This window comes from Lemur catta, chromosome 3 (assembly GCF_020740605.2).
Source record: "Lemur catta isolate mLemCat1 chromosome 3, mLemCat1.pri, whole genome shotgun sequence".
Taxonomy (NCBI): domain Eukaryota; kingdom Metazoa; phylum Chordata; class Mammalia; order Primates; family Lemuridae; genus Lemur; species Lemur catta.
In genome coordinates this window covers 119,060,421-119,085,334 of record NC_059130.1, presented here as the reverse complement: position 1 = coordinate 119,085,334, position 24,914 = coordinate 119,060,421, and the positions used below count along the sequence as shown (strand labels likewise).

The 24,914-nt window shown below is 40.3% G+C and overlaps 1 protein-coding gene across 1 annotated transcript in view; it reads right to left on the bottom strand.

Annotated features, from left to right (window-relative positions):
- MTOR (mechanistic target of rapamycin kinase) overlaps positions 1–24,914 on the bottom strand; it is a 131,130-nt gene that overhangs the window by 77,609 nt on the left and 28,607 nt on the right. Inside the window, exons 20-28 of the mRNA XM_045546143.1 lie at positions 15,023–15,109; positions 11,882–12,049; positions 11,319–11,431; positions 10,869–11,031; positions 9,629–9,721; positions 8,783–8,929; positions 4,703–4,845; positions 1,979–2,141; positions 1,696–1,841 (exon numbers count right to left, since the gene is read on the bottom strand). Of these exons, the coding sequence (XP_045402099.1) occupies positions 1,696–1,841; positions 1,979–2,141; positions 4,703–4,845; positions 8,783–8,929; positions 9,629–9,721; positions 10,869–11,031; positions 11,319–11,431; positions 11,882–12,049; positions 15,023–15,109 (1,223 nt within the window). The remainder of the gene's footprint in view (positions 1–1,695; positions 1,842–1,978; positions 2,142–4,702; positions 4,846–8,782; positions 8,930–9,628; positions 9,722–10,868; positions 11,032–11,318; positions 11,432–11,881; positions 12,050–15,022; positions 15,110–24,914) is intronic.

Sequence of the window (24,914 nt, the reverse complement as noted above, 5' to 3'; positions counted from 1 at the left end):
GAAAATAAAAGTAGGAAAAATAAAATAATGCTCGGTGGGGAGGGTTAGCAGTCAAAACAGGTAAAATGCCTGTAATTTGCTGGAGGTGGACCAGGAATTTATCTGTGAGCTCTCCAGTAGTTACTGTGAGGGAGGGAATTCAATCTCTTACTGAAAAGTGACGCCCCAAGAGTGGACCAAAGTAGTGGCTCAGGGACGTACAACCACCAGCTGTCTGACCCCTGGGAGGAGTTTCCACCAGGCTCACCCACAGGACAGGGGTAGTGTTGTGAGCAACTTCCTTAATAGCAGCTTTGTCTCAGGTTGTTTCTTAAAACTTTCTTCAGTAAAGGTGATGGCATAACACCACAATAGGGCTTAGGAAAAGTAGTTTTACAAAATTAGAAGTAAAAGCTGCAGATAGAAACAAAAAAGAAAGGTGTTGGGAAGACACTGGAGACCGACTGCAGGGAGGCAAAGCTGCACGATGAGCTGACTCAGCCAAGGAAACCTGGAGGCCGAGCACACTGGCTTTCCCATGAATAGCGCTGAAAAAAAGCCAAGATCAATCTGCAGGGAATTCTGAGGACTTACTTTCAATTACATTCGCTTAAGAAGCTAACAGACCTTCTTGAGTATTTTTCCAGGCCTCTGACTGTATCTTTCTACTACAAATCTGCATAAACCTTAACGTTTCTGTAATTGTCTCAGATATGGGGAAAAAAATCAACGGTGGGCTGAGGGAGGGTTCAGATAGGTCTCAAATAGAAAAAGGTAGCAAGGAAATCAATACACAGAATGAGTTATTTGACACTGAAGTTTTCATATTCAGTTACTAGATTTTCTATTAGTTACTATGTGAGACTACATTCCTAAGCTAGAGATGGAGGAAGAAGTGCAGGTTTTCACATTTACTATGCTTAATGTGAAACTGAAGCATGCCTCATAGGATGGCATGGTTATTTCTACCTTTTGAGTCACTTTTTAAAGTGCTTAAAGGAAGACTTTTTATTTCACTATCTGCAATAAAATGATCAAACATGTTAGCATTTACATGAAGATAATTAGATCCCAGTGTTAACATTCTCTGATAATCATTAGGGGAAGTGAGCAGTTCTCTAGGAGCTGCTGCTAATTTCATAACAGCAGAAAATTTATTAAATAACCTATTTTTTCCATACCCAGAAGACTCAAAACTGTCTTGTGAGAGAACATAACCAAATCAGGGAAAAGCTGATCAGATCTCAGACTTTTCTTTGCCTTTGATATTCATAAAACTCCAGAGGAACAAGACTCAGCCACCAACAGATTTAGCCAATAAAACCCCACCTTACCTTTGGGTGGCCTTTGAAGCCCAGGAACCAGCACAACCTATGCCAGCCCTGGAGGGTGCTATCTAACCCAGACACAAAATCTATCTTTCCTAGGCTGCAGTGCAATAGAATTGCTTCTAAACTAATTTCACTGGGACAGGAAAGAACAGGTTACAAAACAACAGAAGCCCAGATGGTAAGGGTCAACAGAAATGACAATTATGACTAGACTACTAGGGAGAGCCATCTGCAACCACATGTCATTTAAACGTGCTGACCAGACCCAGAGGCAGATTTCACAGACCAGAAGCCTCCAAGTGACTCCAGTGAAGTGGCACCAGGCAGTGGGAGAAGAGAGGTCATTTTGGATGAAGGCAGCAATTAAAAAGGGCTTATGGCCTACCTGATGAGAGATTCTAGAATGGCAGGGGTGGGACCTTTCTGGAACTCCAGTTCTTTGTAGTGCAGTGCTTTGGCATAAGCTCGGCACTTGGCAGCTCTTTCACCCAGTAGAACAATGCCATTGTCGTCTCTCAGTGGCAGGGGGCCCTAGAGGAGAGCAAAACCCCACAGCATAGGAAAATGGCAGATGGGACACAAACAAGAGAGGGCTGCACGAATGCTTCTCCCCTCCCACCAGCTGGTTCCCTGTCAGCCTCCATCTGGATAATGGGAAAAAGTCTCACCTTGTCACTGTGTTCCATGAATTCAGCCAAGTTTAAGAGGGTTTGTGTGACTTCAGCAATGTCTTGAGAGGTGAGGGCCAACTCAATGCTTCTGATGAGCTCGTCCTGCTGGTCTTCATTCAGTTCAGACCAGCAGGACACAAATGCAGCATTGAAGAGATCCCTGAAGGCAGAGAGGAGTGGAGAAAGATGCTGGAAACACCACTCACACCTCTGGCTGGTGCCACAAAGTCACACCTATCAATTTGCTTCTGGCATCACTGGTTTCGGTTATACCAACCAGTGCTGTCTGAGAGAACTTGCTAGAAATGGTCTGTATCTTCCCTGTCCAATATGGTAGCCAGTGGTCCTTAAGCACTTGAACTGTGGCAAGTGTGAATGAGGAACTGAATCCTAAATTCCCCTTAATTTTAATTAAATCAAAATAACCACACATGGCTGGCGAGTACTGTATCTTCCAGTATAGGTATAGGTATTGGGATATATGGGGACTGTGTGGGGCTGGGGGAGGGGAATAGAGCAATGAAAAGTAACCAGTCTCCATAGGAATATTTCTTGGCAATTTTTGCATCATATCTCTTTACTGGAAGGGATGAAGAGAAAGAGGACTTCTAACACAGAAGTTGGCATTAACAGATTAGGAAAATAATAATTTTCAAATGATTCTTGGGGTATTTCTTAGGCAATGCCCAAATTCCTAAGATCAGAAATGGCAAAGGCAGCATCTGCTACTGCTTTCTAAATATAACCAGACCCTTAGTTGGATAGTGATAAAAAAAATGACAACAGAACTTAAGAAACTAGGAGCATTAGCCAATAGAATTCAAATCCGTAAGTCTTGAAAGAGTCTCTAAGCTAACCTCTAATACTCGGGGCCTTAGAAAGACCCACAGCAGCACACGGATTGACATATTTGCCATCTCTGACATCTAACTTTAATTCTGTCTCCACTTTTTTGGTGAATGTTAGGGGAGGGGAGTTGGAAACTATAGGATATGCCTATAATGGAGGGGTTTAGAATTTGGTGCCTCTATATCTACTTTCTATTATATATTAACAGGTTAAATTAGTGCAATCTATATAATTTTAGAATCTGACGGAAAAACAAAATTTGAAATTCAAAGGATAACAGGAAGACCAAAAGAAGTCTGTATAAATTAAGAAAAAGCTTTCCTGATCTAGGTCAGAGGCCACATTGGACCCTAAATGAATATATTTGGGAATAAGGGGATAAACACATAGTGTATTTACCACAAGCCTCTTTTGGATGACACTGTACTCAGAGGTGACTTAGGCAGAAGAGAGGAATAATACATCAGCTGAGCATATGAAATGTGCATATTATGGAAACAGAGAAGTCCTAGAAACTATTTTTAAAGCATTAAAAAATACCTGAAATTAGAAGAACCAAATCATGATATCAAAGCAATAGTCTCAGGGACCATTACTATTCCTGCTAAATACACACATAACAGCACACCAGCCATGCTAAAAGTGAAATGAAAATGCCTTGCTTTTTGCTTCTTGCTAATGAGAAGGTTGCTTATTAATTAAATTATTTTATGCCTCATTATAAATAATAAATGTCCATTGTAGAAAATCTGGAAAATAAGGAAAAGAATAAAGGAGAAAACAATCACTCCTTAAACCCTCCTACTTAGAGATAACTGCTGCTGTATTATTTTTTCATCTTTATCCTATGCATATATATTTTTAATTAATTTTTAGTTTTATATTCCATTTTATTTACTTATACTATAAATCTTTCACATGCATTAAAAATTTAATAAACCAAAATTTTAATGGCTATTTAAGATTTACTATTTAAAACATTATTTTTTATGGCAAATTCTATTTTCCAAAGAAGGCTGCAACAGTATCTCCTGTTCCGTACACTCTTCTAGAATCTTGCTACTTCCCTATCAAGAGGTGGCATCCACGTCTCCTTCCCCTGAGCCGGAATATGCCTTCGTGGCTGCTCTGAACAGCAGAGAAAGGCAGAAGTGATGCCACATTACTTCCAAGGTTAGGTCATAACCTACTTCTACTTCGTTCCCTTGGAGTACTCCCTCTGAAGGCCAGCCACCTTCTGTGCAAAAGCCCACGCAATCCATGGAGCAATTCTCCTGGAGAGGAACCAAGGCCCCCAGCTAGAGCCCAGCTCCCAGCTCCCAGTAGAGAGTTCTACCTTCCCAGACATGTGAGTGAGCCTTCTGGAAAGTGGATCATCAGCCCCAGTCAAACCACCCGCTGATACCATGTAGAGCAGAGGCAAGCTGTCCCCACAAATCCTCCAAAATTGCAGAATCATGAACAAAATAAATGACTGTTGTTTTTTAGATCACTAAATTTTGTTGTATTTGTAATGCGGTAATAAATAATTAGAATATCATTATTGTTAGAAATAGGTTACATTTGACTACTATATAGTTGTTTTCAGAGTTGTAAATAACTTTTTAATTAAAATTTTGTACGTTAATCTACTAAGGAAAGGAGTTTATATGTGGTCTACTAGCAAGGTTAAGATGGATGTTTCTCCTGCAATGTAAGTTTGTTCAATGTGCCTTTTTCTTTCTTTTTTTGTCCCACAAGTTAGCAAAATTAAAAATAGCAGCCCTTTTACTATTACCTCTAATAAAAGCCAATTTGTATGTATTGCTTACTATGTGTGGACCCCTCCATCCCAAGCTGAAGCTGGGCAGAGGGAGCCCTGACTCACCGTACCTGGCCATCGGGTTGTAGGCCTGTGCCAGGGCCCAGCAGGAGCGCAGGGAGGGCGACGACGAGTCTTTCAGCAGCTCCAGGCTCAGTCGTCTCAGCCACTCCAGCCAGTCATCTTTGGAGACCCTCCTGGCTGCTCCCCAGGCCTGTAATCCCACAGGCACAATGAAAAACCGTCGGTTTCAAGGACCAATTGTAAAAAGCCCTCATCTACTTAATGATTATACTATTTCTTTGATTAATAAAATGATACCTCTCATGATAAAATTCCTCCAGAGCACAAATACAAAAAAGATATTTAATTAACAGCCATAAAGCAAGAGTGGCAACCTCCGGAACACACAACAATATAGAAAAAGCCTGTTTTACAACTCATTGGTGCTGGGCTCCATCAGCAAAGAAGAGAGCTCTACAGAACCAGAATGGATGGGGACTGCCACACTCGGGGTGTATTCAACAAAGCCTAATGGCTTCAGCAGTGCGTGAAGGGAGCTGGGTACTCTCTGCATGAGGACACTAGCTCATCTGACAGTGAAGAGTCACATAGGAAGAGGAAAAATGCTCAGGTTCATACTGGCAGGAATTGTGTTACAACCAGGAAAGCAGTGAGCCCAAAGCACAAGGCACTGTGTTGGAACAAGGAGTTGAAGAGATTTAATTTCTACTCTCTAGTTTATCCCCTCCAACTTTCCTCAGAACTCCGGCACCTCCAGGCATCAAGAGCTATTACGAGGGGCAGCTTGGGCACGTGGATGGAAAGACTGGGGTTCTGGAGAGGGTAGTATAGCACAGTGGCCAACAGTCATACTCTGGACTCGATGGCTTGAGTTCAAATTCCAGTTATGAAACTTACTGGCTCTCTGGACTTTGAAAAGTTACTTAATTCCTCTGTGTCTCAATTTCCTCATGTGTAAAATGAGGATAATAGTTTCTACTCATAGGATATTTTAAGAATATCCTTGAAGAACTTTGAGCCAAATAAATCTCTTTTCTTTACAAATTACCCAGCCTCAGCTATTTCCTTTATATCACACAAAACAGACTAACACGACCACCTAACCATCAACAACTTAACCATAACCTCCCTGGGATAAACTGGAGATTTGCTGCAGCTTCTGAAGAGTTACCAATGAGCGACATTATATAAACAATTATTATTTTATGTTAAAAACTGAAGTAAAGATGTTATAAGACCCAAACTAAATAATTACCACTGGCCATACAATGAGAATGAGAAGGAAGAGTTAGATGACATACCAATGACTCAACTTTTAGAACTTGCTCTGTTGGGTGAAAGGGGAATATCAAGTCCCTTTCTGCCCATATATTTCTGGCTTCTTACATACACATTGGATCTGTGTGTAGCTGCATATTACAAAGCACTTTAAAAGTTGGATATAGGCTGGGTGCAGTGGCTCATGCCTATAATCCTAGCACTATGGGAGGCCGAGGTGGGAGGGTCACTTGAGGTCAGGAGTTCGAGACCAGCCTGAGCAAGAGCAGACACTGTCTCTACAAAAAAATAGAAAAAATCAGCTGGGTGTGATGGTGCACACCTGTAGTCCCAGCTGCTTGGGAGGCTGAGGCAGTAGGATTGCTTGAGCCCAGGAGTTTGAGGTTGCTGTGAGCTAGGCTGATGCCACAGCACTCTAGCCCGGGCAACAGAGCGAGACTCTTGTCTCGAAAAAAAAAAAAAAAAAAAAAAAAAAAAGTTGGATATAAATAAGGAAGTACTACTAATTTCTTTCTCCCTCTAATGATGTGAGGTTGGTTGGGCCTGGGAAAGGAAGAGACAATTCAGCACAGCGATTGAGGGAAGGGAGTGGGCCCTAGAGTCACACTAGCTAAGTCAAATCCTGGCTCCCACAATGACTAGCTAACACTGGGCAAATTATTTAAACTTTCAGCTGCTCATGGTTCACATCTATAAAATGGGGACAGCAATGACAGCACCTAACTCATGGGGTTATCATGACGATTAAATCAGTTAATACACATGAAGTGCTTCACAACAGAGCCCAACATGTGGTAAGCACTAACAAATGTTAGTTGTTTTTGCTATCATTGTTGTTACTATTTGATAATGGCAGAAATAGGTCTTCAAAAAATTATAGCTTAATCTATCAAATAGGCCAAGTCCCCCATGTGGACCTTTCCCCCTGGCTCTTTAAAACATAATCATTTCCTCATCTGTAAAATGGGAATAAATAAAAAGAAAAAAATCAACTCTCAGTTCTCTGGGTTCTATGATAACTGTGTAAACACCGGCCAATCTTCTGCTATCTACCCACATCTGCTGGTGTTGGTATAAGTTCAAGGAATGCCAGCCTATTCACTGTGAAACCCAAATAGATTGTCATAAGACAGTAAAGCTGCTGAAAACTCTGGAAGGCATTATAGTGGTATAAAAAAGTGGTTTTTGTCTGTATCATGTAAATCCTCTATTGGCATAGCCAATAGAATGGTGACTGAGATGACCAACTGGTGTTTTGAAAGCTGGTTAAAACTGATAAATACACCAATCCCTAATTATCATTATATGACTATGTGGAAGCACAATTTACTTTTTGATGAAATGGATCTGAGAGTCAGCTGTGGAGGATTTTGATTAGGGTTTTTGAACTTGATCTATTTTCTCAGGTGAGATAAACTAGACGGTCTTTCTTTCATCTGTGTGGAAAGGTTTATGCTTATTTTTTCCAAGTCCTGGGTAGAAAGCAAAACCTCCTGGAAGCAAACTAGACTACTGGGGAATTTCCTAAAATAGACAGAACAAAGCTCTAAAGCAGAGTGGACAGCTGCCTGCTTGGAAGGACATTCTGAACCTAGTCAGGCTGAAAACATCAGGGTGGAAATGTACATCTGGCCTCCTCGCCGGGCCCCTCCCTCAAGTGTGAGTAGTTAGCAGGGTGGCCTCCATGACTGCCTGGGAACACCGGGTGACTGATGGCCTTTTCCTTCCTCCTAAAGTCTCAGACTAGCAGTTACAAAATCCCCAGAGGTAAAGAAGCATCACTCCTGACCCAGGAATATTTCGCTAGCTCCCATCTTAAATCAGCAAATATAACTCAGCAGTGGTCACTTGCAAGCTGTGTAGGTAAAGACTCTGACACAATAGTCAGTAATAAAGCCCCAGCATTCTGAAGCTGGGTGTGAGCACGCACACACACACAGGACTGTGTTCAAATCTTCATGGGCTTGGCCAAAAGAAGAGAACAGGTCAACTGGGATATAGTCCTGTCCAGTTCTTTACATCTATCTGCTGTTACATGTGGAGTGTAGCTGCTGGGGGTCAGCTGCTAATACACGAAGAACAACACCATGTCGAAATCCAAACTGGGAGCTGCTTATTGCCACCAGAAGCATTAGAGACTAATGGGAAATGTGGAAAACATGAGACCTGGGATATTTATTTAAAAGTTAGTGAAATATCTATGATTATTCTGTTTAGATTCACTAGAGAGGCTTTCAAACTACCTGTTTTTAGGTGGCTGGATGGTGGCATATCTGATGAAAAGCTGGTGACAGCCCAGGCTTCGGTCAGCAGAGACAATTCAGTAATTACTTGCAAGGATCTAAAACCTCAATACCCAAAGTGTGGTCCAGGGACCAGCAGCATTGCACTAACTGGGAGCTTGTCAAAAACAAAATATCAGTCCCGACCTCAGATTGCCTGCATCAGAAATCTTCAGCAATCGGTAAGCCCAATGAGCTTGAGAAGTTTGAAAAACACCATTTTAAAGAGCCTACATCAGTCTCAGTGCTAACTAAGGAGCTCACCAGCTTTGCTCCATTCATATAAAAAATGAGAATGTTATTTGCAACAAAAGGTTCTACTATCAAAGTTATAAGGGAGCACAAAAGGACACTTTGTTCTCTACTTTTTCTCTAATTAAAAAAAATTGCGACTCAGACATGTGGAGAAAGACAAAAGGACCTGTGTTCATGGTATCTAGAATTCCAGAAAAATACTTGGGGTGGAATTTTGTTGGTTTAAACTGAAGGTAGCAACAGCTGAAAGTTTTGAACAGGAAAGAACAGCAGAGCGCTTCTTCCCCAGTCCCCTGGAAACAACGGACTTGCCTTTTGGAGGTTGATGGTGCTGACGTGCAGTTTCTTCATGGGTCCCGTTTCTACTGGTCCACTAGCCAACGCATCCCCTTGGCCACTCCTAAGCATTCGATGCTGGTAAATCAAAGGGTCCTCCTCTTCATCAGCAAGGGTGTATCCCTGCAACCAGACACATGTAGGAAACACCTGCAACTCCACTAGATGCTCCCAGTTTACAAAACATCCTCAAACCTGGGGAGACTCAGATCTCCTAGAAGAGCCAAGATTTCAACAAGAAGTAAAAAGTTGCATGTACGGACAAAATGAACCACAGGTGGGATGAATCCCCCACGAGGGACCAGTCTTTGCTGGTCACTCCTGGTCACTGTCAAGTGCTGACAGTAGTGCAATCATGCAACCACACAACTGGCAAAGATCACACAACCATGAGCAATGATAAAAGCGATGAAGGGTTCAGAACAAAGGCAACAAACAGCCCCCCTCTGCCTGTTTTTGTATGGCCCAAGGGCTAAGAATGGTTTTTACACCTTTAAATGGTTGGGAAAAAAATCAAAAGAAGATTAGTATTTTGCAATGCATGAAGATTGTAAGAGAATCAAATTTCAGCATCCATAGTGTTACTGGAATGCAGCCGGGCTCATCATTCACACACTGCCTGTGGCTGCTCTCTGGCCAAGCAGTTGCAACAGACAAAACTTAGCCTACAAAGCTGAAAAAATTTACTATCTTTATAGAAAAAGTTTGCCAATCCCTAGTTTAGAGCTAAAAAGCTAGATATAGTCCCATAGTTAATATTACAAGAATACCAAATAGTAAAGACAATGGGGGACTTCAAAACAGAAAGGAAGTGTAGTTCACCTTGACAATTCTGCAGATGAGCACATCATAGCGCTGATGGTTGATTCGGTGTCGCACCAGAACTTTATTCACCATTGGAATGAAAATTTGGTACTATAAGAGGAGGTGGAAGAGATCAGAAACCATTAGTTTGGAGAGTAAAAAAAGGACAGGAAACCCCAACTGTGTTATAGGCATTTCTTCTGGGTTTGTGGCTGGCTCTGCAGTATTCAGAAGAATTCCTCTCTACCACCCACTGCGATAACCCATCATCTTCCACCTGCCTTACTGTGATGGCTTCTTCACAGTCTCTGCCCCCACCCTTGCCCCCACAGCCTATGTTTTCACACAGCATTGAGAGTCATCATTTTAAAATATTATGTCACATCATATTTTTCCTGGGTTCAAAATCCTGCAAAGACTTCCAGTCTTGCTCAGAGTAAAAGCCAAAGTACTTACAATCACCCACAACAGTGATCTGCAAGTTCTAGCAGGCATCAGAATCACCTGGAGAGCTTGTGATTCAAAAGGTCTGAGGGGAGGCCTCCAAGAACGTGCATTTCTAGCAGGTTTCCAGGCATGTAGATACTGATACTGTTTGCCCAGGATCATGTCTGAGAAGCAATGGCCTATAAGATCTAGTCTCTATCCTTATCCCACCTTATCTCCATGACCTTAACTCCAAACACTTCCCCCTGCCCACTCTTCTGACGTCACACTGTTCTCTTGCTGTGCCTTGAACTCTTCAAGCAAACTGCCATCTCAACCTTTGCAAACGCTATCTCTTCTGCCTTCATCCAACTCTCTGGGATTAGGCCTTTAATTTATTTAGGTCTCTGCTCAAATGTCAACTGATCAGAGAAGTTTTCCCTGTCTACCTTAAATAAACAGTATTTCTCTCCTCTGGTGGGTTTAAAAAGTCAAAATAACAATAAAAAGGAGAAAAAGAAAAAAAGTTCTTAAAAAATAAATAAATAAACAGCATTTCTCCCCACTTCCAGCCATTGCTCTTATGAGACAACTGTGTTTATTTGCTTTGCTTTATTGGAATGGAAGCTCCACCAGAGCAAGGACTTTATTCTGGTTACTATGTTATCCCCAGAATAGCCCTTAGCCCACACAGATGGTTGGCAAATAATTCCATGTTCTCTGATGGTAGTTGAGACCTTAGACTAGACTAACACATGGAGTAGCTCACAGACGAAGTTCTCTTCCCAAATAAGACAGCAGAGTACCTGTCTGTTCAGGACTCCTGTCTTACCTTCTTGCCCAGTTGAAAGACAAGTGAAGACAACGTGTCCATGGCCGTGGAACGCAGTTCTGGGCTCTGATCCAGTGTTCGAACAATAGGGTGGATGATGCGGGAGGCATAGTCAGTGAAGTCCAGGGACTCCGTCAGGCGGTCCACTGTCTCCAGGGCTGCCCTACAACAGTCACCAGCATGTTGTAACGGCTAACACATGCTCTCGGAGTAAGAGAAGGAATGGGAATGAATGGCTTCTGAGGTATTCTGGGTGACACAGAGCCAAGATATAGTCCAGTGGGATGGGGAGAGTTAAGGTTTCCATAAAGCTGGGACATTTCTGTACTAAAATAATGGGAGTTGAAATAACAAAAAAACAGAAAGATGGCCTGGGAACTTAAGAAAAATATATTTTCTACAAAATATTAAAAGCTTAATGATCGTAAGTCCCAAAGGGCAGGTGCTTACTTTCGAGAAGGCAGTGGAACTTCAGGGGCATCAAACAACTTCACAATAGGAGGCAACAACAAATGCAAATAGTCATCCAGGTTGGCACCAAACAGCTGGATTGCAGCCAACAACTGCAAAAGGGAACAAGAGCACGGCAATGAACAAGCACAGTCCGGTTTCAAGTATCTAAGGACACGGAGAGCGGTAGTGGTATGGATTAATTCAAAGTTCTGTGGCCTTGAATTATACTCTTTTGGTCGTACTTTTTTTACCCTCATTTTATTTGCTTATATATTACTTTGCTTTCTCTGTGCTTATTTCAATTGATAAGGAATCAGTTGCTGGATGACAGAGAAAATTGGTCTGGGATAAAACACTGACCAAGATTAATCCATTAAAGGAGCTATGAAACAAGTATAATCAAGAGGGGATTTATAAACATTCTGTACGCTGCAAACTGCACACATCAGGTATTGGTATTCTTGGGATTTGGTCCTGTGGAGTGGGCCTCAACCTGTTACTCAGAACAGGACTCTGCGGGAAGCTGAAAATCCTTCCAGAGGATGTCCTGAGTGACTCACCTTGATGGAGACGATACGGCCTGGGCTGTTGTCATGCATGAAGACGCGCAGCATATGTGGGATCAGCTGGGGCAGGTAGAGTTTAAATTCACCCCCAAGAGCTACCACAATTTGCTCAATGAGGAGAATGATCGTGCTCTGGATTGAGGTGTTCATGACCCAGAATTCCTACAAAGAGGGAGGAGGCAGAGAAGCATAGTCAGATACCCTTCTGCTGAAATGTGAATCAAGGAACTTAGACGGCCAGAAAGAAGAAAAAATGTAGGGAGCATGGTCTGCTCCAAGATGAACTCCACCCTGTCCTCCTCTCTGCAGGCCCTTCTTGTACCCTACCCTACCCTACGTCACGGCCATATTGAACAAATTCAGCTGCATCCCCCCTAGAGGCATCAGGCTACCTTATTCCTCCGTGCTTTGCTTGTGCTGCTTCCTTTGCCTACAATCCACTCCCTCCTTTTTTTTTTTTTTTTTCCACTGTACCACTTCAGGAAATGAATATTTTTGTTTGTTTTTAATTTTTTTTTTTTAAGAGATGGAGTCTTGCTATGTTGCCCAGGCTGTACTTGAACTCCTGGGCTCAAGCAACCCTCTTGCCTCAGTCTCCCAAGTAGCTGGGACCACTGGTGTGAGCCACCACACCTGGCTTCCCATTTCTTGCTCAACTAAGCCCTTCTGTCTTTCTAGAGCTGGTTGAGCCTCACTTCTCCTGTGCAGGCTTTCCTGTTGTCCTTCCATGATCTGCTTTGGGTGCCTTTACACTTCTCTTTCCTAGTGCCTGTAATACTTAATTTGCTTTGCCATCCTCCCTCTACTAGACTGTAGGCTATTTAAGGGCAAGAAATCTCTGACTCACCTCTGTATCCCTAGAATCTATCAGAGCATTTGGAATATTCTAGCCATTCAAACACATGTTCACAGAAGGAACAGATGACTAAATCTAAGTCATGCTAAGAGCTCTGAAGTGGTCTACGATGAATACTTTCATACCACCCGATCGCTACCAGAGGGCGACTTCAATGTTGTAAAGATTTCCTGCCTTTCCTGGGTTTAGACTTTATTAGATAGCATCTGACATTTGTCCCCCCAAAAATCTACCCATCAGTCCTGGACAGTGCCACAAAATGAGCACTTTTCTACACCCACATAATTGTATTCCACATAAGTTACTAAAATAAAAACTTGGCAACTGGCTACATATCTTGCCTTGGTATTGCAAGGCAAACTACTAGTCCACACTTCTTTTTTTCCTTTTTTTTAATTTTTTATTGAGACGGGGGTCTTGCTCTTGCTCAGGCTGGTCTCGAACTCCTGACCTCGAGCGCTCCTCCCGCCTCGGCCTCCCAGAGTGCTAGGATCACAGGTGTGAGCCACCACGCCCGGCCGAGCCCACACTTCTGACTCCAGGAAAAGCTGTCATTTCAAATCAATTCAAAAAGATAGTTGCCTACCACCTTCCTTAAAACTTTCAGAGCAGGAGATTTAATGATAATAGAAACCCTACTAATGATGGCAACACATGAATACTAATATTTTTGGGGCCCCTAAACCATTCAAAATATAAGTCAATAAAAATAAGGATAATTCCTCCAATGAAAGGCTTTTTAGAAAGACAAAGTATTTTTATTTAAAAAATTATTTCAAAAAGTATAACAGTTTAGAAAGTAAAAGCCATACTATTAATAGAAGATGCTGGTAAAACTTACTTTCTCACTACTTGGAGAGAAGTATTCTCTCTGACAAAGCTATGTTCTCTAGATAAAAAGCTTTGCTAAAGAAACATTACAGATTTTATGGTCTCCACAGTTTGTCTGATGTTCATTCACTTGGATCATACTTTGGCTTCTTTAGAGACAGCCTGCCCACCCCACAACTTTACTATCATCAGCTCCTCACACGGGTGCTCTACCTCAAAGAAGCCAGGTCGCCTGCTGAGGGATGTTGGCCTCACTGGATAGATCATTGCTCAGACTATTTTCTTCTTGGGCTCGGGGGAGCTCATTAAAATGCCCAGCACCAGCAGCCAAAGGGAGGCCCCCTGCACCTTCTCTACCTGGGATGAGCGAAAGCTAAATTTCACAGGTGTGAGGCTCCCTGCCTCAAATCCCTGGTGTTTTGCTTGTAACCCTGAGATCACTGTAACATGGTCATATTATATTCCTGTGTTTGGTCTTTTTTTGGCGAAAACTCATAGGTTATTTCAGTTCCCAACCATGAGTACGCTGCTTTCCCCTCCCTCTTCCCCCAAGATCAGCCACTGGGCTCTTTAGCATTCTGTTGAAATCTTTCTTGTACAGAGGCTTCTGTGGCAGGAGTTAGGGAACAGAGCAGCTTTGAATTATTTATGCATGTAGGAGTTTCTCAGCACAGAAACCCAGGTGCTGGGAAGTTCTAGTTTTGAAGCCAGCCATTTGGGTTTTAGCTCTGCTGCTTCCTCCACGCTAACTACAAAGGTCTGGTGTGGAAGAAGAGAAATCATCCTCCAACTCTTCAAAAACATGCCATTTCTGCAAAGCAACCTTCCCAACAGAAACATTTAAATTACATAGAACAGTAGGAAAAACGATATTGCCATCAATGGGATGTCTTCCAGCACCTGCTTAATGCATATTATAAAATCCTGAGACCTGAGCCTTTTCTCGTGTGCCACCATAGTCAGAAGGCAACATTTATGCGTGTGGAGGTAGCAGGGTAAAGCATCATGTTGTTCCTTAGAGCCTGACAGGAGTCCGTCATATTTAACAGCCCCAGGAAAACCCAATCTCCAATCCCCTCTTCAGGCTATGGTTTTATCAGCAGTAAGGAAGAGGGCTTTCATGGGAACAGAAAAGCACTGTTGTGATATTAAAGTGAAATTGCTTTGTTGTGTGTGAGGCAAGTAACTCAACAGTCTATTTCTGGCAGACAATTATTCAGGATTCCTCTTCAGACTTCACACCTTGTACTTCTGTACCTGGGAGCCTGGAGCGACAGCCTCTCCTCTCCCTCAGAATCTGGTGGCCTATCTTGCTCTACTTTCTATGCTTGGGTTGTAACAGCTCTACAATGACCCATGAAAAAGATGTCCATGTTATCCAAACTTGCTTCTGAGTTTTCCTTGACCCAAACATGGATGAACAGGCCAAAGCATTAACTTATACTCACTCTCATAAGCGTGACTATTTCATCCATATAAGGTCTGATGTGGCTCTTCACAAAGGACACCAGCATTCCCAGCTGCTGGAACAAAAACTGAAATGGACAAGAGGTCAACAAGTTGGCATCATGAAGGACATAGAACTCCTAGGCTTACCAAAGTCCATGTGAACGAATAAAGACAACTATGGAATTGGTTTCCACACTACTCCAACGACTGAGAATATGTTTCAAAGACTCAGACTTAAAGCCTGTGGTGGTGATTGGTGGTGGGGGCTAAAAACCATTGTCTGGGGCTTTACATACCAGGTGAGCCAGTTACTGCCCAGTAGGGAGGGACTCTGGGGCCAGACCGGGTGTTTTGAGCTACTTTCAGCTACATCTATTAGCTTTGTGACCATCATTTAGCCTCCCTGTGCCCAGCCTCTTCAGTGGGAAAATGCAGATGACAGTACTTATCTTACAGACATGTAAGGATTAAACGGGATAATACACGTAAAGCATTAGAACAGGGACGTGAACACTGTTCAGTGCTCAATGAACATCAGCTGTCATCAAGGATCTCTGGAGTCACTACAGACTTAAAAATGGACATGAAATCTTTAATCAACTGTAAATGTACCTTTTGTTTACTTAGCCCTAATTAATTACCACTTAGTTTCTAAAATAAATACAGCTGACTCTTGATTATGGGTATTTTATTTTTTTTAGAGATAGGGTCTTGCTCTGTCACCACGCAATCATAGCTCACTCCCGCCTTGAACTCCTGGGCTGAAGCAATCTTCCTGCGTCAGCCTCCCAAGTAGCTGGGATTTTAGGCCCAGATAATTTTTTTTAAGAGACAGGGTCTTGCTCTGTTGCCCAGGCTGGTATCAAACTCCTAACCTCTAGCAATCCTCCCACCTAAGCCTGTCAAATTGCTGGGATTACAGGTGGGAGCCACCACACCTGGCACTGATTATGTGTTCTACAGCTAATTTATAGTAATTAACTCAATTAATAGGTCTTAATTGTGTTTCTAAGAAATTATGAGCCAAAATAGCAAGCAAATTGGGGGAGGGACAGGATAAAGAGATTCTATTTAGGTTGGTACCTTAAGTGTGAGAAAAGATGCCATCCACTAAATAAAACTGGGAGTAAGGATGGCACGGATAAGGGAAATCTCAACTACTTTCCAGGTTAAAGACTTGTCTTTAAGGTGTGGTTTTATTTTGTCATGATCTTCAGATAGCATTATATGTCAACATTAAGTAGCAAATCACATTTTGAACCTCCCCCCTACATTTTTATAGCTCTCTATGCCTTTGCTTCTTTCCATTAACAAGGATAATTTAGAGATGAACATATGTATTTTTTCATTCCTAACCACATTTTGAAAGGTGGATAAGTTGAGGATAAGTTAAAAGTGTTATTTCAAATAGTGAGTAATGGACTTACGATATGCACCACCTCAACAGGTGAAATTGATAGGACATACAGGATTGGGCTCAAAGAAGAATTTGGACTGATTCCCTAATGACAGGGATGTCAATGGCTTCTAAGGTGGTTAGAGCCTGGTCACTGCTTGGCACAGGTTTGACTCAGTAGAGCCATCCCTACCTGTCTTCTGTCTCCCTCACTCCCACTGAATCACTGCAACAGTTTTTGTGAAATGGTTCCTATAAAAAGTATATTACAGAGATCAAGGGACATGAGACTCTAAATACAAAGGTTCTTCAGCTAAATTTTTATTATGCAAAACCTGAAAGCAGGTAGAAAATCTACACCAGAGGAAAAGCAAGGCAATGGAGATGGCAAGGAAGTGAGAGCAAACCACCGGGCAGAAAGAGGAAACAAGCCTCCTGGTCCTTAGTGCCATTTTATTAGGTGCGATCAGGGAATGGCTGCTTCATAAGGAGTAGCCACCCAAGCGTGGCAGACAAGCGACTCTGTCCTCAGTAGAGAGCTCAAGCAGCCACCTCTTTACTTCTCCCTTAGATTCTTTCACAAGCTTTTTCTCTTCCTTCCCCTGAACATGAGTGTTTTAAAAGAACACATAGTTTTCTTCCTAAAAGTACGATGGACTAGGTCTCCCAAACTCCCCCACTATGAAAAGTCTAAAATGAATGCATAAAAGATAAACCTGATTATTAGATTATTAGAATTGAAACCTTGAAACCTCCCACATAAAGCCAGACCTTCAAAGGGCTACATATTAAGAGAAATGGTGAGTTACAAAAATAAATAAATAAATAAAATCTGTACACTGGCAAAAGGAGACAAAGAAATTTGTCAGTTTTAATGTGGGGTCTAGGTAGAAAAAAGCCTCCCCTAAGAGGCTGCAATTTCAGGCCCACTCTCATGTGGCTTTATGGGTTTATGTTAACTACTTGTGTGGCCCAGGAAACTCTAATCCAAGAAATTAATTTAAAATTCTGCTGGATCACCTGGCAGAAGCAAATGCATACATATCCTCTCTGGAGAGATGCAAATTCAGAGCAGATTTTCTAGTATTGCTCCAGGGAAAGCTCAGCTGAATATATGATCCAGAATTATAAAACAAATGAGGAAATAGACCACTACATGCATGACTTAGTAGGAATAATAAACAACAGAATTAGACCCATTAAAGATTTTATGTATAATGGAATTATTAGATAAAAAATATAAAATAAGTCTACTTAAAATGCTTAAAGAAATAAAAGTGGGAATAAAAAAAAATTGGTAAGGAATAAAATACCACCAAAAAATACTAGGCATATGTGAAATAACCTAATATAACTTAAAGAAATATAATGTAGTTGAAACTAAAAACTCAATTACAGGAAAAAAAAAGATATAGTTGAAGAATCAGTGAACAGAAAATAGATGGGAATAAATATCCAGAAGGTGGAAGTCTCTGAACCTATTCTGGTTCAGGTAACTGCCCAGTGAAAAAACAAAACAAACCAAAAAAAAAAAAAAAAGACTAATAACACATACACACATACAAACACAGAAAGATGAAAAATATGAACAGGGGCCAGGCATGGTGGCTCATACCTGTAATCCTAGCACTCTGGGAGGCCAAGGTGGGAGGATCACTTGAGCTCAGGAGTTCAAGACCAATCTGAGCAAAAGTGAGACTCCGTCTCTAATAAAAATAGAAAAATTAGCCAGGTGTTCTGGCATACACAACAGCCACAGTACTCTGGCCCAGGCAACAGAGTGAGATTCTGTCTCAAAAAAAAAGAAAAGAAAAATATGAACAAGAAACTAAGAGACATTAAGGAAAGAATGAGAAGCTCTAACTTGTCTAATCAGAATTCTAGAAGAAAAAATAGAAGTATAGAAGGGCAATATTCAAAAAGGATAACAGACAAGAATTTCTCAAGAGCTGGTGAAAGCTATCAATCCTCAGATTCAGGAAGCCGTACAAGTCTCAAACAGGAGACTTTGCTTACAAAAGAAATCCCCATCTAGATACACAATAGTGAAGCTTCAGGATAACAAAAACAATGAGAAGATCTGCAAAACAGCTACAGAGAAAGAGGGACTAACTGAAAAGGAACCATGATTTCTCAGCAGCAACAAAGAGAAGTCAGACAGCGAGATAATACCAACAGTTGCAGGAGAACCTGGTATCATATTCTCAGCTAAATGCAGATTTAAAAAGAGTGGGCTGGGTGCGGTGGCTTACACCTGTAATCCTAGCACTCTGGGAGGCCAAGACGGGAGGATCGCTTGAGGTCAGGAGTTTGAGACCAGCCTGAGCCAGAGCGAGATCCTGTCTCTACTAAAAATAGGAAGAAATTAGCCAGACAACTGAAAATGTATATAGAAAAAATTAGCCAAGTATGGTGGTACATGCCTGTAGTCCCAGCTACTCAGGAGGCTGAGGCAGAAGTATCGCTTAAGCCCAGGAGTTTGAGGTTGCTGTGAGCTAGGCTGATGCCACAGCACTCTAGCCAGGCACCAGAGCAAGACTCTGTCTCTGAAAAAAACCCAGAAAAATAAAAAAAAAAAGAGTGAAATAAAGACTTGTTTGGATAAACAAAAACAGAGAATTTACTTCAATGAATGCTCACAAGAGGAATTTGCCTCAGGAAGAAGAAAAATGGTCCTAGAAGTAAGTTCTGATGTGGCATATGGAATGATTAGCAATGAAATGACCAGTGTGGATGAATATAAACAAATACTGTGTAAAATAATACTAATAATGTCTAATTTGGTGGTAAACAAGTGAAATACTACATAATATAGGAAGAAAGGAAGATGGTTTGAACAATTATTCTAAGTTTCATATACTATTCAGGGAAAAGATGGAGATATGCACAAAGCTTTTCATTGTAGGACTATTTTAAATAGCAAAAGACTGAAAAAAACACAAATATCCGTCAATAGAAGTACCATGTAACTATATAAAGGAATGAACAATTCCAAATAAACTCCTATGGCACGAACTCCAAGCTATGCTGTTAAGTGAAAAAAAGCAAGATTCAGAACCAATTGTTTGCATTATGTTATCTTCTGAGTAAAGAACATGTGAGGAATGTATATTTCCTTACATTTTTAAAAAATAAATAATGAAAAGATAAATTAAAAAACTTATAAAAATGGTTACCTTAGGGGGAAGTATAGAAGGCAGAATAATGGTACCCCAAAGAAATCTACACCCTAAGCCCTATACTCTATGAATATGTTACCGTGCATGGCAAAGGGGACTTCTGAGGATACTATTAAGGTTCAGGACCTTGAGATGGGAGATTATTCTGGATTATTTGGATGGGCGCAGTGTAATCAGTGAGTCCTTGAAAGCAGAGAATCTTTCCCGGCAGTGGTCAGAGAGGAAGATCTGAGGGCTGAGAGGGGTACAACGTTGCTGACTTAGAAGGTGGAGGAAAGGGGCCAAGGCATGCAGCGGCTTCTGGAAGCTAGAAAAAGCAAGGACATGGATTCCCCCCTAGAGCTTCCAGACAAGAATGTAGTCCTACCAACACCTGCATGTTAGTCCACTGAGACCTGCGTTGGACTTACAACCTACAGAGGTGTAAGATAATATATTTGTGTTGTTTTAAACCGCTAAATTTGTGGTCATTTGTCACAACAACAGTAGGAAATAATACAGGAAGGAAGAAACAAGGGAAAGGATGGGGAGAGAAGCTAGACTTCTCTGGATATATCTTATAGTTTTGGCTCTGGAAGCATGTTAATGTTTTACATAAATAAAATAAAGATAAATTTTTAAAAACTCAAAAGAAATTTCTAGAAATTGAAAATAAATAAAACCAAATGAGTTTAACTATAAATATCCAAGTTGGTTGCATCATCAAAGAAGAATAATTTCAAGTGACTTTAAACACAGTATTTTGGTTGTACATCTCTAGTAGGACACATTCTAAAAACACCAACAAATTGCAAAAAAAGGTCTTAAACTCAGTAATTTTTTTTTTTGGTAAAGATTGGGGAGGGGGAAGGTTGCATTACTATGTTGCCCAGGCTGATCTTGAACTCCTGGCCTCAAGCAACCTCGGCCTCCCAAAGCGCTGGGATTATAGGTATGAGCCACCATGCCTGGCTCACAGTAATCTTATTGATAATACTAACTACTATTGGTCATTTACTATTGATATATGTACAAAATACATATATGTATGTATTCTCACTAAAAGAAACCAGAGCTCTTTGGAAGTGGCTCTGCTAGGCTAGAGTGAAATGTACTTGGAATAACTTCTTTCTGACAGAAAGCAAGAAAATCTGCTGGGCTTCATAAAAAGGATCCAACAACCAGGTTGACTGGGATAATTAGATTCTGAAAAAGAACAGTGTCTGCAATGAATAGAAACACATATTAGATTGATCAATCTCTCTCTCTCTCTCTCTCTCTCTATATATATATATATAAAAATATATAAGTCCACGAGTTAGTTCATAATGATACTCTAAAGAACAGGGGTGGGTTGGGGGACATAGGGGCGGTGGTGTCTGGGTCACCTTTGTAAGGTTGCTAGGGATTTGACTCATTTTTTTAAAAAACTGATAAATTAATAAATAAAGGGGGGGATCCACCGTCTTATCTTGCTGCTGCCTGAGACATGGCTTCTGTTCTGGCCCACCATGAATAGCAAAGACACTCCTATCACTCAGGAAATTTCAAGGGTTTAGAGGTAATCTCCCAGGAAACAGGAAGAAAGATCAGCAAAATTCTTTACTACATAGACCCACACTGGAAATGCAGACAGATCTTCAAGACCACCACTGAACCAGAGAGGGCGGAGCAAGGGTTCGCTGGGCAATGATCGACAATTTTGACCACCACGTCCAAACACCCAGTGAAAGCTACAAGAGAACTCAGTCCCAGTCTTCCTTGGTTGTGCTGTCTTCCTGTGGCCGTGTGGAGTTGACTAGTGATGGATAAAGGACTCTCTAAAGTCAGGCCCAGTGTACCTGCACTAAACATCAGGAGGAAGGCCGTTGAATACTTAAAACCCAGCCTGGCCTCCCAAAATATGCTGAGCTTTTTAGTAGGTAGACACAGAAATGATGTGGATCTGACTAAGTGGCTATGGATTCTGGCACGAGCAGTACCAGGGTGGAGCTGGCCTTTGCCAAAACATCATGTGACTTATGTACTTATGCCTGCCTAGAATCTTGGAAAAAAAAAAAAAAAGGTTTAGAATAAAACCTTGTATCATCTATTGATGAAAAAAAAAAAAGAATTATTATGCATTTATTCTGCCTTTCCTGCATGATCTATATACTTCAAATTAACTAAATAGTTGATTACACTAAGTTCTTTATTTCTAAAGAAATTTCTAGCTAATAAATCCAGAAGCAATAATAGAAAGCTACCATTTTGCAGTCCCTAATCAAATAATGGATCTAGGAAACAACCATCAATGAACACTAAAATGATCATGAGAAGGACTGATGGGGACCTTTATAACGAATGGATCAATATTACAACAACCAACCCCACTGATTAACCTGCACTTCACTAGCAGTGGATCATCTAGAAAATAATATGCTTCCTAAACATTGGAATAGAAGGTATACAGCACCACCAGTGAAGTACTTCTTGCCAAAAAGAATAGAATCTGACACTAATCAAGCCTCTAAATCTGACTGGCTTGTAAGAAATTAGGACACCTTGAAGATATAATCAGCCAAATCCAGAACGGGCAATAGGACAAATGACCTGGTTTCTTCCATAGGTACATGACATGGAAAAAAAAAAAAGCGGAGGGAAAAGAGAATAGAAAAAAATGAGATATACCAACCCAATGCAGACTTTATCTGGATTCTGATTTGAATAAACCAAATGGAAAAAGACATTTTTAAGACAAACAAGGATATTTGAAGGATTGGTATTAAATGATATTAAGGAATTATTGTTAGTTTTGTAAGTGTTGCAATCGTATTACAGTTATATGGAAAAAAGTATTTATTGATGATGTAATATGATATCTAGAATTTACTTTAAAATGCTTCATAAATATGTGTGTATTGGGATGGGGAGGTTAAGCACATATGGTGATGGGGTGTAACAGATCAAACCAAACCGACAAAATGCTGATACCTGCTGATGGGTATATGAGAATCTAATACAATACGTTGTCTGTTCTCATTTATGATTGAAATATTACAAAACATTTTTAAAAATTAAAGGTGGCCAATAAGAAGGCAAAAGATTAAAAAAAAGCCCAATGAACCCCCTAAAAAAGACAGAAAAGAAAGACAAATAGGGCTGGGCGCGGTGGCTCTTGCCTGTAATCCTAGCACTCTGGGAGGCCGAGGCGGGTGGATCGCTCGAGGTCAGGAGTTCGAGACCAGTCTGACCAAGAGCGAGACCCCATCTCTACTAAAAATATAAAGAAATTATCTGGCCAACTAAAATCTATATATATAGAAAAAATTAGCCGGGCATGGTGGCGCATGCCTGTAGTCCCAGCTACTCGGGAGGCTGAGGCAGTAGGATCATCGCTTGAGCCCAGGAGTTTGAGGTTGCTGTGAGCTAGGCTGACGCCACGGCACTCACTTTAGCCCAGGCAACAAAGCGAGACTCTGTCTCAAAAAAAAAAAAGAAAGGCAAATAGATAATGGCAGGACCAAAAAAAAAAAAAGCACTAATAAATTCAAATATATCAGCAATCACAATAAATGCAACTGGACTAGGTGCACTTATCAAAGACTAAGATTTTTAAATTGGATTAAAAAGATAATCTAGCTATATTATATGTACAAGAAACTCATCTAAAACAGAAAGTCATAAGACAGTTGAAAGTAAAAGAATAGGAAAAAACATACCTCAAAAAAAATTTGATGTAGCTATATTAGTATTTGAAAAAATAAATTTTAAGGTGTTATTAAAGATAAAGGGTTGTTGCATACTGATAAAAGATTTAATTTACCAGGAAGATATGATGACTTAAAATTTGTATGCATCTAATAATATAACCTCAAAAAATATATAAAACAGGATTGACTAAGCTAGGAGAAACTAAAAGGCAACAGATTTATACGACCTAAAGAGAAAAACAGAGTATGAAAGCTAGGAGAAATTAATAAATCCACCATTGTAAAGGGAGATTTTTATCTCATTTCTCTCAATACTTGATAGATCAAACAAACAACAAATCAACACGGACACAAAAAATTTGAACACAGTAAGTAATGAGTTCAATCTAATGACATCTATAGAACCCTCCTGTGCATAATATTAGCAAATACACACTATTCTCAAGCACACAGGAAATAATTATGAAAATTAATCAAGCACAAGACCATTATAGAAGTATCAGCAAACATCGAAGAATCATAAACACAATGCAATTAAGTTAGAAATCAATATCAAAAAGAAATTAAAAACCCTATAAATTTGCAAATAAAATACTCACTTCTAAGTAACTCAAGGGTGAAAAAAGAAATCATAACAAACACTGGAAAATACTTTTGAACAATAATGAAAATACTACATCATCACTATTGAGCAATAAAAGAGGAATGAACTACTGATACATGTCATAACATGGACAAACCTCAAAAGTAGTATGTTTAGTGAAAGAAGCCAGACACAAAAGACCATACATTCTATGATACCAATTATATGAAATATCCAGAAAAGGCAAATCTATAGATAGAGACAAAAAGTAGATTAGTGGTTGCCTAACGATGGGGCAGGAATGGAAAATGACTGATTGCAAATGAGCAGGTTTCTTGCTAGGATGATGGAAATTTTCTGAAACTACATTGATAGTAATGATTGTGTAACTCTGTAAATATATTAGAAATCAATGAATTTTACACTTAAGCTTAAGGGTGAATTTTATGGCATGTAAATTTTATCTTAATAAAATATTTCTAAAAATTTTGTATTTTTTTAATCTGTTCTGGGATCTGAACAATAAACCTTTAAAAATTTTTGGAAAGCAGCCAAACAATACTTGGAGTAAAATTTATAGCCTTAACAGATTACATTAGAAAAGAAGAAAAACTGACAATGAGCTAACATTCCAACATAAGAATTTTTTTTTAAAAAAGCAGAAAAACAATCTACAGATTCAATGCGATCCCTATCAAAATACCAATGACATTTTTCACAGAAATAGAAAAAAAAAAATCTTAAAATTTTTATGAAACCAAAAGAACCTGAATAGCCAAAGCAATCCCAAGCAAAAGAACAAAGCTGGAGGCATCATACTACCTGATTTCAAAATACGATACAAGGCTAAAATAACCAAAACAGCATGGTATTGCTATAAAAACACACATAGACCAATGGAACAGAACAGAAAACACAGAAATAAATCCACACATTTACAGCCAACTGATTTCAACAGAAGTACCAAGAACATATAACGGGGAAAGCATACCCTCTTCAATAAATGGTGCTGGGAACTGGATATCCACATGCAGAAGCATGAAACCAGGCCCCTCTCTCTCA